Source organism: Podarcis melisellensis (genome assembly GCF_964234715.1).
Source record: "Podarcis melisellensis genome assembly, chromosome: 16".
Lineage (NCBI taxonomy): Eukaryota > Metazoa > Chordata > Lepidosauria > Squamata > Lacertidae > Podarcis > Podarcis melisellensis.
In genome coordinates this window covers 29,352,589-29,369,617 of record NC_138533.1, presented here as the reverse complement: position 1 = coordinate 29,369,617, position 17,029 = coordinate 29,352,589, and the positions used below count along the sequence as shown (strand labels likewise).

Genomic DNA, 17,029 nt, shown 5'->3' with positions numbered 1-17,029 from the left:
CCTTGCTTGCAAGCGCTCCAATTGGAGAACAGCCTTTACCAAAGGTGTCATGGGACACTCGAACTCAGGACGCAAGGGAGAAACATTCTAAGAGGAAGGCACGCTTGGAAAATCCACACCGTGATCAACTCCCACCCGGAAACCAATGTCCCCACTGTGGAAGGACGTGTAGATCCAGAATTGGCCTTCAAAGTCACTTACGGACTCACTGTTAAGACTGTGTTCATGGAAGACAATCTTACTCGGCTACGAGGGATCGCCAAAGAAGAGTTGTGATTCCAGCATTGCAGGGAGTTGGACTAAATGACATTTGGGATCCCTTCCACCTCTACATTTCTCCGATTCTCTTTCTTACTGTGCATGTTGGAAGGGAGGCAGGACAACTACGTGACAAATGTCACCTCTAGCCCTAACAGCTAATTTATTTTGAAGGAGCAGTAACTTCCCAAGTTATAAACAAACTCACCCGGAGACACAGATTTTTTTAGTAACACGTCAAACTTGCACAAAGAATGGTTGTTGCTTTTCATAGACGAAAATCACCTTTCCAGGATGCTAATTAAAAAACATCTCAAGAAAATGGCACTAATGAGGCACAGAGAGAGAGAAAAAAAATCTCTGGATACCCATAACCTTGAGATCATAAATAGCTTAATCGCCTCTGCCAGGAACAGCCCTGCTCTGCAGTGTAATCAAAATAATTAAGGAAAATTAGGGTGGCTTCACCTTTGCACATGGATTCCTTTGCTGGAAGCAATGTTTTTCTCTTCCTTATATAACAACAGTGGAAAGATAACACAGTTCACTCCTAAAAAAAAATAGATGATGCAGATACATCAGCGTGTGAGAGAGAATGTGGGAATTTCATGTTTGTGTGTTTGTTTTTAAATGTAGTTTGCTTATATTGACACACAGTTGCAGAACTCATATTGACCTTGCTGTTGCAAAAATCAGATTGTACTGCCACCAATATTGTTGATGTGCCTAAAACCAGAATTGGGGACCAGGAGAAATCCAACACAATATCCACAGCAGTGTTCTTCAGTGTTGGTTCTCCAGATTTTGGACTACAAATTTCATCATCCAGCTGAAGGTGATGGAAGGCACTCCGGGATGAGACCACCTGAGCCTCAAGTGACAGCAAAGGATCCACCCCTAAGCTATGAACCTGCTCCTTCAGAGGAAGTGTAACCCCATCAAGAGCAGGCAACCTAACAGTGCCTCAGTTTTATCTGAACTGAGTTTCAGTTTGTTGGCTCTCATCCAGTCCATTATCGAGGCAAGACACGGGTCCAGCACTTCCACTATCTCACCTGCAGATGTGAAGGAGAAGTAGAGCTTAGTGTCATCAGCATACTGCTGACAACGTTCTCCAAACCCCCAGATAACTCCACTCAGCAGTTTCATATAGATGTTAAACAACATAGGGGATAGGATTGAGAATTTGTGGTATTAAAAGTCAGGATATTTCAGCAGAAAATGATGAGATATGCACTAACAAAACACTGTGGCTACTCCAAACAATTTGCAGGAACAAGCAGTACTGAGAGCAGGATAAGGAGCACAAATCATGGAGAGGGGTTATTGGTTTGGGGTTTTGTTGTAGTTGTTATCATGTATTTTGTGCTTTTATATTGTACTTTTATGTTGTGAGATCTGGGGATGAAGGGCAGTGTCCTTTTTCCTTCGTTTTTCAAAGTTTTGTTTAATTATTATTATTATTTTCCAGAGTTTCCATACATACATACATATTCTACATATTTTCCTTCATTTCCTACATATTTTCCTTCATTTTCCCACCCCACCCCACGCTGGCTTCCTGTTTTTCCTTTTTATGCTGCATATCCTCAAACAAAAAATTACCACCCATTATTATTCTATTCATTATTCCGGTTTGTAATTACTTTTGCTTATATATCAATTCCTATTTGTAGACTTATTTGGTTGTTGTACCTCTTTAGGGTAGTGTACAAATTCAATAAATACTACTACTTCAAAACAGAAACCCTACTGTGGAGATTGGGGTGGCATGTAATATGTCCTGCGTGGCTTCTAGCTATGTAACTTCCTTTACTTTGGGAGGAAATAGGTCATCGTTCCCTTCCCAGTCTACTATGTGAATTCAGCGTGCGAGGTGGTTTTGAGGTAATTGCTCTACCTCAGCAACCTGGCCTTCACAAACCTCTTTTGAGTTCCCGTAGCAATAACCTAGGAACTTTTCCCACATTGAAACTTAGCCAAGTTTTACTGCCTGTGCAACTTTTCTGACTGATGTATGGAAAAGCACATGGACCAGACTTTTGAAGAGTTTGAACCAAATTGTAACTTAGCTGATGTGTGGTTTTTCCCTGTGCTGGAGAAAGAGGCAAGTTTTGGAACACACTTGGAAAGGCATATTTCAAAGTCCTGAGAATCTAGAATTCCATGCTTTACTTTGCTGCATATGTTGTGATTTTAAATCTCTGCTGGGGTTCTCTCAACAAAGAGTACTTGCCCCAAACTTGGAACTTGGCCTCCAGGAATTCTCTTTTCTATATACCGTATTTTTTGCTCTATAAGACTCACTTTTTCCCTCCTAAAAAGTAAGGGGAAATGTGTCTGCGTCTTATGGAGTGAATGCAGGCTGTGCAGCTATCCCAGAAGCCAGAACAGCAAGAGGGATCGCTGCTTTCGCTCCAGAAATATTCAGAATATTTTTTTTATTGTTTTCCTCCTCCAAAAACTAGGTGCGTCTTGTGGTCTGGTGCATCTTATAGAGCGAAAAATATGGTATATATTGCACCAACAAGCATGATGAAACCCACACTGGTTGTGTATAAAACATACATATAAAGCAATATGTGTTCAATAATACTCAAGAATGCTGGGAACTGTAGTTTGCTATGGGTGCTGGGAATTATAGCTCTGCATGGGGCAAACTGCAATGCACGGGAATTCTTTTGCGGGGGGTGGGTGTCGTAAATGTCTTTTCAAGTGGCTTTAAATGTCTGCAGCCATTTTCCAAACCCAGACTTCTTAAAATCACCTGTAAGTGGGACTTACAACAAAATGCTGCAGCCCATCTCTTCAGGATTTCAGCTGGTCTGCCAGTCGTGCCCTCCTCTAGGACATTCCGTTCCATTCCTTCTCTTCTTTTCCAAGGACAGTAAAAGTTCTGCGGTCACACTAAGAACCCTCCGTTCTAATTCTTTTTTTTGGGGGGGTGGCGCACGCAGGATTGTTAAAAACTACTTCTACCAACCTGGGATTCTCCCCCGTGCATTCTGATCCTGCCCTCTTCATTTCCCGTCACATCTGTTTTGGGCTCCAGTCCAGCTGGCACTCGCCACCTGAGCTTAGTATTTTCGGGACTAGGGAGGGATGTTCTGCTCTGGGCTAGCAGCAGGAAAGTCTCCGGCAGGCACAAGTGTGTGATGTCACCGGTGTTCCCGCAGCTCAGAGAACAAAGCTTCCAGTGGCAGAATGTATGTTTGGCGCGTCAAGTTGGCTGGGAATGAAACTTCAGAGAACAGCACTAGGAAAATGTGGTGCCAGGGTACCGCAGCCAGGAAGGCTGAAGGGAAGAGATGGAGGAGAACACAGGGATCTGAAGAAAAGCAACATGCGTGAAGGATGAACCAATGAATTCAGGGGTGATTCTCCTGCTGCCTGGAGGGTTACAGTCTGAGATCACCTTCTGAGGCCGCCCTCCTTTTGTGCCTTCTCCTCAAGAGGTGCAGAGGGTGGCAACACGAGAACAGGGCCTTCTCTACAGTGGCTCCCTGCCAGTGTGGTGTAGTGGTTAAGAGCGGTAGATTCGTAATCTGGGGAACCGGGTTCGCGTCTCCGCTCCTCCACATGCAGCTGCTGGGTGACCTTGGGCCAGTCACACTTCTCTGAAGTCTTTCAGCCTCACTCACCCAGGCAAAAATGTTCCTTTTTAATCAGGCCTTTGGCTTATCTGTTTGACATCCTATACCCTTTTAAAATGTGGGTCTTTTCTCAGGGGAGGGTGTTATTGGGTCGTTGTTGTTTTTATTTTTATTTTGATTATTGTGATCTTTTCTGTGAACCGCCCTGAGACCTTTGGGTATAATGTAGTACATAAACTCAATTAATAATAAGAATAAGAATACAGTCCTCCCATACCTGTTTTAAGAGTTCAAAGTGTTTCACATCCATTAGGGACTCAGCTACATTAGTCAAAAAACAGTGGTTTGAATGCATTATAAACATGCAACACCAGATGGTGCTGTAGAGCAGAAAACTTTTCTACACGATTTTACATAGAGTTTTTTTTCTTTTGTTATAATTATATAATTTCTGACTTATTTATAGTCCCCCCCCCCGCCCCTGTGTGTAAATTCACTCTCCAGTCCAGTCATGGCCGACTCCGGGGTTGCGGCGCTCATTTCACTTCATTGGCCAAGGGAGCCGGCATACAACTTCCGGGTCATGTGGCCAGCATGACTAAGCCGCTTCTGGCGAACCAGAGCAGCGCACGGAAATACCGTTTACCTTCCCGCTGGAGCTGTACCTATTTATCTACTTGCACTTTGATGTGCTTTCGAACTGCTAGGTTGGCAGGAGCAGGGACCGAGCAATGGGAGCTCACCATGTCGCGGGGATTCGAACTGCCGACCTTCTGATCAGCAAGTCCTAGGCTCTGTGGTTTAACCCACAGCGCCACCCGCGTCCCTTGAGATTCCTTAGGGTAGTGATAAAGCAGGATATCAGATCCAAACTCTTCTGCTTCTTCTTCTTCAAGCCTACATCTCTGACTAGCTGCTAGAATGTTTCCTCTGGAATTGTTTTCTGCCTGCTCAGAGCATCAGGCCAGTTTCCTCTTTGTGTGGCTAATGCTCACTAGACCAGGCCATGAGACACTTTCACCACAAGCAAGTCAGGGGTTCGGATCAAAACAAGGAACCCAAAGCATTTGCAATAGAGGCAATTCAGTGACATAATCTCCAGCTGTCTTTTTTTTTTTTAAGGCAGCCCCTGACGTTTTATCTACTTGTTTCATTCCATTTCTTACCCCATCCTCCTTTACCATAGGATTCCAGAGAAAGTTACAATGAGAAGATCTACAATTATAATGCAGGTTAAACAGATACAGCCATAAAACAAAATTGTAGAAACAGGAAGAAAACCTATTCCATGCGTAAAAAAGCAATACAAAGGCTTTTAATAACCAATCTGTTAGATAAACATAATTAATGTCAATATGCAGGTGAAGGCAAATGCTTAATTTTATTTATGCTGTCTAATTTTAAATTGCTGTTATGGCCTAATCTGTATTGAAATTGTTTTTTCCGGTGTTATGCTTCGCTGACTAGCTGTACGAGTTAATCTGGTCTGTGACCGTTTAATAAAATTTGATTTGATAAACATAATTTAAAATAGGTCCAGGGTTTTTGGGTAAAGATCTCCACTTAAAAGTCTTGATGAAAAAGGGAGGTCTTCGCTATAAATAAAATTATTTTCCCCCCTTTTTAAAGTTTTTATTTATACTTTTCAAGTTTATACATTTCATTAGTTTTACAATCAATTTAACATTTCAAAGTCTGACTTCCTTCCCCTTCTTTGTGTGGTTCCTTAAATTTATTTTTAAATATCTTCTGCATATCCAAATTCATTTAATTTGCTCATTTAATTATCTACTTTAAATATATACTCTTATGAAACTGCATGTTCTTACAATAATCCTGCTACAGTTTTCATCTGTTTGCAATTTATCTGTAAATATTCAATAAGCCATTTCCATGCTTTTATTAAAAGTTTGTTATCTTGATTTCTTATTCTTCCGGTAAGTTTTGCCATTTCTGCATATTCCATAAGTTTTTGTAATCATTCTTCCTTTGCTGGGACTTCTTCTTCTTTCCACTTTGGGGCAAGTAACACTCTTGGTGCTGTAGTCGCACACATGAATAAGTTTCGATACAATTTAGGTAGTTGCCAAAAGAACTTTGTGTCCGGATTCTCACTTTTTGAAAGATGGCAAGCCTACTAAATACACACTAACCTACTTGTAGCACAAAAATGTAGCTTTTCTCCAACTGGAATCTTTCCTGCTCATCTTCAACATGCTGCTTTCAATCTAGATTGATTCTAGATCCTGCCATCCAGAAGGGTGGGTGTGGTTATTTGAGATGTATTTGAAAACCCTCAGAAGAAGTACCAACATTGAAAGATTGGCAACATAAATTTTTCGAAATGATTGAATTTAGAGGATTGAATTTTGAAATGATTAAATTTAGAGGAGGGAGAAAGGTTGTTTTCTGCTGCTCCAGAGAAGCGGACACGGAGCAATGGATCCAAACTACAAGAAAGAAGATTCCACCTAAACATTAGGAAGAACTTCCTGACAGTAAGAGCTGTTCGACAGTGGAATTTGCTGCCAAGGAGTGTGGTGGAGTCTCCTTCTTTGGAGGTCTTTAAGCAGAGGCTTGACAACCATATGTCAGGAGTGCTCTGATGGTGTTTCCTGCTTGGCAGGGAGGTGGACTCCATGGCCCTTGTGGTCTCTTCCAACTCTGTGATTCTATGATTCTATGAATTAGCAAAAATGACGGCAACAATTAGAATGCAGTCTAATCAAAATCTCAAACAGGAATGCAAATGTGTAGAAGAGTACATGACCAAAACATTTATTGATAAGTTAAGCAGATATATGACTGAATGTTTAATTATTAAGATCCAAAAATACAATCTCAATAATAAAGTTATAAAATAATAATAAGGAAGTCACGCACGGGTGGAGGGAAGACACAGGGCAAGAAATAATAAATGGATAAATGTTGGTACATAATGAAATGTGAAAATGTGAATTTACGAATATAATGTATATGTATCATTATGTAAAGATTTCATATATGTATTGCAACATTAATAATAGCGGTAAATAAATTTTAAAAATAAGAATGAAAACCCTCCCCTGGTGATCCACACCTTTCCCTCCCTACACATGGCCCAGGTAATGGGTAGGCAAACTAAGGCCCGGAGGCTGGATCAGGCCCAATTGCCTTCTGTATCCGGTCCGCAGACGGTCTGGGAATCGCTGCATGGATCACCAGCGTGCATGTTCTTTCCCTCTCCCTCCCACAGTGGTGGCGGCGGAGCCTCCTCCCTCCCTCCTCCTGGCTTCTCCCCGCCCTGCCTAGAGGAGGAAGGGGGCTGTGCATTGTTGGTGCCAGCAGCAGCAGCGCTTCAGCGGCCGCCATTTTAAGCAACCTCTCTCCGGAGCCCTTTCACGTGCCACTCATCGTCCCGCTGCGGCTGCTCACAAGACACAGGTAAGCAGCCATCGGGGCTCATGGTGCTCTTGCATCTTTCCCCCCCCCCAAATATAGTCTGGCCCCCCCTCAAGGTCTGAGTGGACGGGCAGTGGACCAGCCCCCTGCTGAAAAAGTTTGCTGATCCCTGGTCCAGGTGAATGAAAAAGGGAGTGGTGATTGCAGTTGTGGGGAACACCCACCCATAATGTCATTGGGCAGCTGTGGGTCCACAAAGACACCATTGCCAGGACCTCTTGCCAGTCAACCTGCCAGTCAACCTGCCAGTCAACCTGCCAGGACCTCTTGCCAGTCAACCTGCAGCAAGCTTTGCTTTTATGGAACAAAACCAAATTCTCAAGAAGCCTTTTTCAGGGACACACACAGAAACACCAATGCGTCCAATTTTTGTGTGTGTGTGTGTGTGTGTGTGTGTGTGTGTGTGTGTGTGTGTTATGTAGGGGGAAAGTAAGTACTCAGTCTCCACTGGTCCTGAAATAAAATGTAATGCTCACACAGGCGAAGAAAAAAATATTCCTAAAAAGGAAATGAATGGTCAAAGAGGGTGCACATGTAACCACAGAGGCATCTTTTGTGGCAATCAGGAAATGACTACTGTAATGACCTCTAGCATGACAAGTCAGGACTGACAGCAAGGAAGCAGAATGTGTGGAAAGAGCATCCTATGGTTGGGTCTGTGTCTCCATGCGTCATGTGTGGATTTAGTCATTTTTTTTTAATAATAATTTTTATTAGTTTTCAATTACAATCTTGTCATCTGCGGATTTAAACATGGCAAAGAACTACAAAAAAAATGACTTACATGTGGGCAAAATAACTTAGAAACATAGGGGTGATAATAACACTAACTTAGGAACATAGGGATTTCCCTTCTACAGAGTCTGCCCATTGGATCCACTTAGAATACAGGGACGCGGGTGGCGCTGTGGTCTAAACCACTGAGCCTTTTGGGCTTGCTGGTGGGAAGATTGACGGTTTGAATCCCCATGACAGGGTGAGTCCCCGTTGCTCTGTCCCAGCTCCTGCCAACCTAGCAGCTTGAAAGCACACCAGTGCAAGTAGATAAATAGGTACCACTGTGGCGGGAAGGTAAACGGCATTTCCATGCGTTTTGGCTTCTGTCACAGTGTCCTGTTGCACCAGAAGTGGTTTAGTCTTGCTGGCCACATGACCCGGAAAGCTGTCTGTGGACAAACACCAACTCCCTCGACCTGAAACGCCGCAACCCAATAGTCGCCTTTGACTGGACTTAACCATCCAGCGGTCCTTGACCTTCTTTTTCACCACTTAGACTGGCTCAGTATATCCTACACTGACTGGCAGCAGCTCTCTAGGGCTTCAGGCAGCAGTCTCACCCATCCACACCTGGAGATACTGGGGCAGGCAAAGCAGATGCTCAACCACCTGAGCTACCAGGATTTGCTGAGTTAATTAATACCTGTAGAGCAAGGATGGACAAGCTAGTGCTCTCGACAAGTTGCTGGAGTCATTTCCCTCTTCCCACCAAAGAAACCATTGCGGTTACATGTACAGACACTTTGAGTTGTTGTTGTTGTTGTTTAGTCGTTTAGTCGTGTCCAACTCTTCATGACCCCATGGACCAGAGCACGCCAGGCACTCCTGTCTTCCACTGCCTCCCGCAATTTGGTCAGACTCATGCTGGTAGCTTCAAGAACACTCTCCAACCATCTTGTCCTCTGTCATCCCCTTCTCCTTCTGCCCCCCATCTTTCCCAACATCAGGGTCTTTTCCAGGGAGTCTTCTCTTCTCATGAGGTGGCCAAAGTATTGGAGCCTCAGCTTCACAATCTGTCCTTCCAATGAGCACTCAGGGCTGATTTCCTTAGGAGGGGATCGGTTTGATCTTCTTGCAGTCCATGGGACTCTCAAGAGCCTCCTCCAGCACCATAATTCAAAAGCATCAATTCTTCGGCGATCAGCCTTCTTTATGGTCCAGCTCTCACTTCCATACATCACTACTGGGAAAACCATGGCTTTAACTATACGGACCTTTGTTGGCAAGGTGATGTCTCTGCTTTTTAAGACACTTTGAGTATTTCCTCTTTTTTTTAGGAATGGCAAATCAAGCACATTGCAAATGTTTTGCTGGGAAATTCAGGAGAATATTACTTCTGGTCAAAGTACTAATTGGGGCACTTTTCCCCATACTTGCTTATTTATTGATTTATTGCTTTGTTTTGTTGAGATTATTATTGTTGTAAAAGTAAATGAAAACAAGAGAAAAAAGAAAAAGAGGCTACATTAATTAAAAAATGGAAGCAGAGAAAACAGGAACCACAAAATGACCAACAAAAATAATTAAGATTACAAAACTATATACAGCATATATGTTGATGGAGAAACTATTTGTTTCCCTCAAGCCAGGATAAATCAAGGTGCCTGGCTTCTATTGACATGTAAATGTGGCCAGTTCCTATTTTGCCTGAGTTTGCTGTTTTCCTCTTCCCTCCTTGTCCCTTTTGCCTTGTGTGTCATGCCTTATAGGTTGTAAGCCCAATGGCAGGGGCTGTCTTGTTTTAACATTACATTACATATAAGCCACTGTGGAATTCTTTTTGTTTGAAGAGTGGGGTACAAATGATCTAAATAAATATACATATTGTGTTGTTGTTTCAAATGAAGTTAATATGGAGGGGAGAGTTACTCTGCCGAGATCATTTTACCGAGAAGGGGTGGATCGGACCGCTAAAGGATAATGCAAATCTCCTCGTCATCTTAGAAAAATGAGGTCCACGGAAATTAATTGGCTTTATTGTTCTTTTCACAGAGAGCAAACCAACGGCCACAATTGCATCGCCTCGTTTCAGGAAGCCTCTGGCAGCAACCGGACATCAACCTCTGCCTTGAGACTCACTAGAGAGTCAGATAATTAGTGCTAAGTGTATACTGTAATTCCTCCAACGCAGAGTGAAAATGCAGGTGTTTTATGGCAGACGGGGCATGTATTTTGATGTCATAACGGGGGGGAATACTTCTGATAATTAATTACGCATAGGAAAGTTGCATAGGGAAGGGTGGAACATTTGTCGTACGGCCACATAGATCAGAGGACTGGCTGAACGTCAGATGGAGACATCCTTGCGCAACTGCCAGGACCCCAATTCCTGGGAGTGTCTGTTGCTGACAGTGCCGGATTTACATATAAGCTAAACAAGCTATAGCTTAGGGCCCCACTCTCTTAAAGGTAAAGGTAAAGGGACCCCTGACCATTAGGTTCAGTCGTGACTGACTCTGGGGTTGTGGCGCTCATCTCGCTTTATTGGCTGAGGGAGCCGGCGTACAGCTTCCGGGTCATGTGGCCAGCATGACTAAGCCGCTTCTGGCGAACCAGAGTAGTGCATGGAAACACCGTTTACCTTCCCGCCGGAGCGGTACCTATTTATCTACTTACACTTTGACGTGCTTTCGAACTGCTAGGTTGGCAGGAACTGGGACCGAGCAACGTGAGCTCACCCCGTCGCGGGGATTCGAACTGCCGACCTTCTGATCTGCAAGTCCTAGGCTCCGTGGTTTAACCCACAGCGCCACCTGCGTCCCTTCCCCCACTCTCTTGGGGGCCCCCCAAAAAAAACTGAAGGAAAAAAACAACTGGATGTACATTTCCAAAATATAAGATAAAAAACAAATAAAATAAAACCTACATACAGCAAGTGTTTTGCGTTGTGCAGGCTCCTATGATGTAAGTAATGGGGCCCTGCGTGCTAGGCTGCTCCCTAAAATATCACTGGTTTGCTCATTTCTACATACAGTGGGGTACCTCATATATTCAACACAAAAAAACAGCGACAATTTGTCGTTGACAAAGGACAGCTGGACATATAAAGGGCCCCATTACCTTCAGTAGCTCAGGGCCTCATCAACCTAATTCTAGCCCTGGTTACTGACCCCTGCCCTGGACTCCTCTTTCTCCTCTTCACTTTCTTTTGCCATATTCCTTGTTCAGTGTAATTATTTATTTCTTAAGAGCTGCCTCCAACTAAATTCCACTCAGAGTAAACCCCTTGAAAGGAATGCCTCTTAAGTTAGCTGTGCCCTCAGTTTCAGTGGGTCTGTTCTGAGTGGGGCTAACAATGGAGACCACCCCCAAATTTATATGCCACCCTTCTTCCCAAAGGCACCCAGGACAGCAAACACCAGGCTATAAGAACAATGCAATTAAAAATAAAATAAACATTTGACACATTTACAAACCATTAAAAACAAAAGACTTTTCTGAAGCATATACAGTGGTACCTTGGGTTACATACGCTTCAGGTTACATACACTTCAGGTTACAGCCACTAACCCAGAAATAGTGCTTCAGGTTAAGAACTTTGCTTCAGGATAAGAACAGAAATTGTGCTCCTGCGGCGCGGCGGCAGCAGGAGGCCTCATTAGATAAAGTGGTGCTTCAGGTTAAGAACAATTTCAGGTTAAGAACGGACCTCCGGAAAGAATTAGGTACTTAAACCGAGGTACCACTGTACATAGCATTAAAAATAAAATAAGAGACATATTTACAAACAATTAAAAATATTTTTAAACTATCACATATGCACACACCTGATAACTTCACTATTGACAGACCCTTTTGCCAGGGTGAACAGGAATTTTAAGTTCCTCTTGAGCATTAATAATGAGGGAGAAAGACGCATCTCACCAAGGAGTACATGCCACAATGGGTTAAAATATTAGTAGTAGTAGTAGTAGTAGTAGTAGTAGTAGTATTTATATCCTGCCTTTCTCCTAGGCCAGGGAGAAATACATTGGGCAATCAATATAGCTTATAACATTGATATGGCAGCGTGGGAAAGATCTTGGAAAGGAGATGTAAAATTTACAACATGCTATGCATTAAAAGGGAAGCGGGTGGCGCTGTGGGTAAAACCTCAGTGCCTAGGACTTGCCAATCGTATGGTCGGCGGTTCGAATCCCCGCGGTGGGGTGAGCTCCCGTCTTTCGGTCCCAGCTCCTGCCCACCTAGCGGTTCGAAAGCACCCTTAAGTGCAAGTAGATAAATAGGTACCGCTTTATAGCAGGAAGGTAAACGGCGTTTCCGTGTGCTGCGCTGGTGCTGGCTCGCCAGATGCAGCTTTGTCACGCAGGGCACGTGACCCGGAAGTGTCTCCAGACAGCGCTGGCCCCCGGCCTCTTAAGTGAGATGGGTGCACAACCCTGGAGTCGGACATGACTGGCCCGTACAGGCAGCGGTACCTTTACCTATGCATTAAAATAAAACTGCATGAAGATGATGTATAGATGGTATTTGATGACTAGCAAGCTGGGGAAAAATGTATGTCTAAATCCAATATATGCTGGAAGTGTAAAAAGAAAGAGGGTACTTTTTTCACATGTGGTGGTCCTGTAAAGTTGCAAAAGCCTTATGGGAAATGATTTATAATGAATTGGGGGGAGGGGTTAAAATAACTTTTGTTTGAAAACCAGAAGCTTTCCTTTTAGGTATACTTGGAGAAGGGGTGCTGAAAGATAAGGGAAAAAAACATTTATGTATGCTACCACGACTGCCCGGATGATATATGCACAAAACTGGAAAAAGGAACCGACACCAAAATGGGGCGATTGGCAAACTAAAATAAATGGAATACGCAGTGAGGTTAAGAGATACCAGAGAATACCAGAAGGTTAAAAGATCAGGATGATAAACACTTTGTAGCAGAATGGGGAACATTTATTGAATACATATGAAAACAAACTGTAACCAATTAGAAACATTAGCAGGATTGATATAAACACAAGCAGTAACGATGCTAAGGGAATTAAAAAGGACAAATGGGTAAAAAGGATAAATTAAGATATGCAGTAAGAATTTGATAGAAAAATAAGAAACCCAGAAGAGGAGTGAGGGAAGCAGCAGAAAACATTATTGGATTTGTGTGTGATTTATAGTTATTGTTGAATATTGTAAAATGGAAAAAGATATTTAGAAAAACCACAAAGTGACTTACTTCTCAGTAGATGTGTATAGTAAATTATCATATCACCACTTCATTCTGCTTGATGAGTTGCCGTGGGATTAAATCGGTTTAGGGCTGAGTAACAAAACTTCACTTGGGCTGTATATTTTTCATCTTCCAAAGTGATACATCTTGAAAGATCTAAGAGTTTGTCCTAACAAGCAATGGGAGGGAGATGCTTACTAAATGCAATATTTGCCTTTCATGATCCCCCGCCTTCCTTGATAGTCAATAGGGATTAGGTGTTCTTAAAACAATTTTGCCTTCTGTTCCTCTGCTGCAGTAACTCTTAAGTACCGTCTGGCAAAAGATAAAGGCTAACAGAAAAGTAACATTTGGTTGAACAACCAATAATTAGTTGTTGTTGTTTAGTCGTGTCCGACTCTTCGTGACCCCCTGGACCAGAGTACGTCAGGCACTCCTGTCTTCCACTGCCTCCCCCGGTTTGGTCAAACTCATGCTGGTAGCTTTGAGAACGCTGTCCAACCATCTCGTCCTCTGTCGTCCCCTTCTCCTTGTGCCCTCAATCTTTCCCAACATCAGGGTCTTTTCCAGGGAGTCTTCTCTTCTCATGAGGTGGCCAAAGTATTGGAGTCTCAGCTTCAGGATTTGTCCTTCCAGTGAGCACTCAGTGCTGATTTCCTTCAGAATGGAAAGGTTTGATCTTCTTGCAGTCCATGGGACTCTCAAGAGTCTCCTCCAGCACCATAATTCAAAAGCATCAATTCTTCAGCGATCAGCCTTCTTGATGGTCCAGCTCTCACTTCCATACATCACTACTGGGAAAACCATAGCTTTAACTATACGGACCTTTGTTGGCAAGGTGATGTCTCTGCTTTTTAAGATGCTTTCTAGGTTTGTCATCGCTTTTCTCCCAAGAAGCAGGCATCTTTTAATTTCATGGCTGCTGTCACCATCTGCAGTGATCATGGAGCCCAAGAAAGTAAAATCTCTCACTGCCTCCATTTCTTCCCCTTCTATTTGCCAGGAGGTGATGGGACCAGTGGCCATGATCTTCGTTTTTTTGATGTTGAGCTTTAGACCATATTTTGCACTCTCCTCTTTCACCCTCATTAAAAGGTTCCAATAATTAGTACTTATTTACTAACTAGGGATGGACAGATCTGTCAATTTCAGTTTCTATGCATTTCTCATTTTTCCAACCCTAAATTTTGTTCTCCACATTTCCACATCAGTTTTTGTTGTTTCATGGGTGCAGGTGGCACTGAGGTCTAAACCACAGAGCGTCTTGGGCTTGCCGATCGGAAGGTCAGCGGTTCGAATCCCAACCCTAAATTTTGTTCTACACACTTCCACATCAGTTTTTTGTTATAATACTATTGTTTGTCATCTGCTTTGAATGGAAAGCAGTCTAGAAATACAGTGGACGCTCGGGCTGTGAACGTGATCCGTGCGGGAGGCACGTTCGCAACCCGCACCGCCGTGTCTGCGCACATGTGAGTCGCGATTCAGTGCTTCTGTGCATGTGCAAAGCACAATTTTGCACTTCTGCGCATGCATCAAAACCCAGAAGTAACCCGTTCCGGTACTTCTGGGTTCGGCACGGTGCGCAACCCGAAAACGCACAACCTTAAGCATCTGTAACTGCAAGTATGACTGTACAATAAATTAAACCAAATGTTTAAAAACGGTAAGTTCTTCCTCAGAGGGAAAGATTTCTTCCCACTGGTGCAAGCAGGTAATTTTGGACTCTAGTCTTCGCAAGAACAGACAAACTGCCTTATACGGAGTCAGACCATTGGTGCATTTCCAACACTGACTGGCAGAATTTCAAAAGGGAGCTTCTCTATCTCCCTGCCTGGCGCACGTCTCACACGGGACGCAAGCGACCTCCCTGGCACAGACGGAGCCTCCCCCCTTCTTTTTCTCCTTCTTTTCTAAACCTTGGGAAGTACCTTTGCCCCATCGCACCCTTTCCCCACCGCAGTCACAAGAGGATGAGGAGCGGGCGGCGAGCTGCTTCCGTTCCCTCCCACCCCGTCGAGCCGTGAGTCACTCGCACGCGTCTTTGTGTTGCCCTGTTTCAACCGCTGCCTCGCAGCCCCCTCATTGGCTGCGAGGGGCCGCTGCCCTCTCCCGATTGGCTACGGCGCGCCTGGGCGGGGGAGGCCCTCCGGCGGGGGCAGCCAGGGTCCGCCTGCCCGGGCATCGCGGCCGCCTCTATAAAGAGGCACGTCGGGGCGGCTTCTCCATGAGACTTAGGCGGCAGAGCGGGCTTGCAGGAGAACCGGGAGACCCAAGGAGAAGCAAGGCTGAAAGAGGCGATCCGGAGGAGAGGAGATCCAGAGGTCAGATCCCACTCCGTCTTTGGAGAAGCGCCGTCGAGGCCAGACGCCGGGATGGCGTCCGCCGCGCTGCAGATCCTGGGCTTGTCGCTGTCGCTGCTGGGCTGGCTAGGAGCCATCGTGGTGGCCGGCTTGCCCATGTGGCAGGTGTCGGCCTTCATCGAGAACAACATCGTGGTGGCGCAGAGCACCTGGGAGGGCCTGTGGATGAACTGTGTGGTGCAGAGCACGGGACAGATGCAGTGCAAGGTGCACGACTCCATCCTGGCGCTCAGCCCCGAGACCCAGGCCGGCCGGGCGCTGATGGTCATCGGGGCGCTGCTGGGGCTGGTGGCGCTGCTGGTGACGGTGGTGGGCGCGCAGTGCACCAACTGCGTGCGCCCCGGCAAAGCCAAGGACCTGATCGCGGCGGTGGGCGGCGGCCTCTTCGTGGCCTGCGGCCTGCTGGTGCTCATCCCGCCCTGCTGGTACGCCAACATCGTCATCGGCAACTTCTACGACCCCTCGGTGCCGTCGTCGCGCAAGCGGGAGATGGGCGCGGCGCTGTACCTCGGCTGGGCCGCCGCCGCGCTCTTGATGGTGGGCGGCTCGCTCATCTGCTGCTCCTGCGCCCGCAAGGGAGACCCCTCGGCTTTCCCCGTCAAGTACTCGGCTCCCAGGAGGCCTGCCACCAACGCCGCCACTTCCAACGGGGAGTACGACAAGAAGAACTACGTCTGAAGGCGATCCCGGCAGGGGAACTTCGACGGCGGCCGTCGGAGCCAGCGCAGCGGGGACTTGGCGGGGAGGAGCGGCGGCGGCGGCGTTGGCGCGTCTCTTGGCCTCGCCGTCGAGCTTCCCGCTTTGGCAGAAGACCAGCGCTCCCTCCCTGCCCTCTCCCTTTTAAACTGCTTTTGTCTCTTCTTCCCAAGAAAACTCTCTTTTGCGAAGAAAAGGAATCGCGCCCAGGAACTTTCCGTTGCATTTAGGACTCCTCTGGGTTTGGGGGTTGTTGTTTTTTTGGACCCCCCAAATTGTACCGATTTCGTGGCGTCGCTTCTGAACTGGAAGCTTCGGGTGGGAACACACACACACGGTCTGCTTCTTTTAAATTATATGTAAATGGGAGAATTTGCACTCTAAATCAAGTGGGCGAAAAAAGAGGGAAAAGAGCAGGTGTTTGGTTAGCTTTGGGAAAGCCATCCTGATTGCAAATATTCCGGGTTGGGGGCGGGAATTGCCTTGTTTTGTACTGTTTCAAATGATCCAAAGGGATTCGTTGGGAATTAAACGCTGAGCAAGCATTGCTTAAGATGTAAAGCTGGTTTCAATTGGCACACTTCACGTGGTTGGGATGGCAGGAGTATTAGATCGTTTTAGAATTGGGTTTTTTTAATGTCTCCTGGAATTTGCAGCTTTGGAGTAAAACTGGAGTATGGCTGTGATCGCAAGTGGTCTCAATGATGTGAAGTCCGTGGGATTGTGCAAAGGCTGGC

At 45.3% G+C, this 17,029-nt stretch overlaps 1 protein-coding gene across 1 annotated transcript; it reads left to right on the top strand.

Annotated features, from left to right (window-relative positions):
* The first annotated feature begins 15,449 nt into the window (after positions 1-15,449).
* Positions 15,450-16,696, top strand: CLDN5 (claudin 5). The gene has a single exon (XM_081892702.1). It carries the CDS (start codon positions 15,609-15,611, stop codon positions 16,272-16,274), a length of 666 nt encoding a protein of 221 aa, XP_081748828.1. The 5' UTR covers positions 15,450-15,608; the 3' UTR covers positions 16,275-16,696.
* The last annotated feature ends 333 nt before the right edge of the window (positions 16,697-17,029 follow it).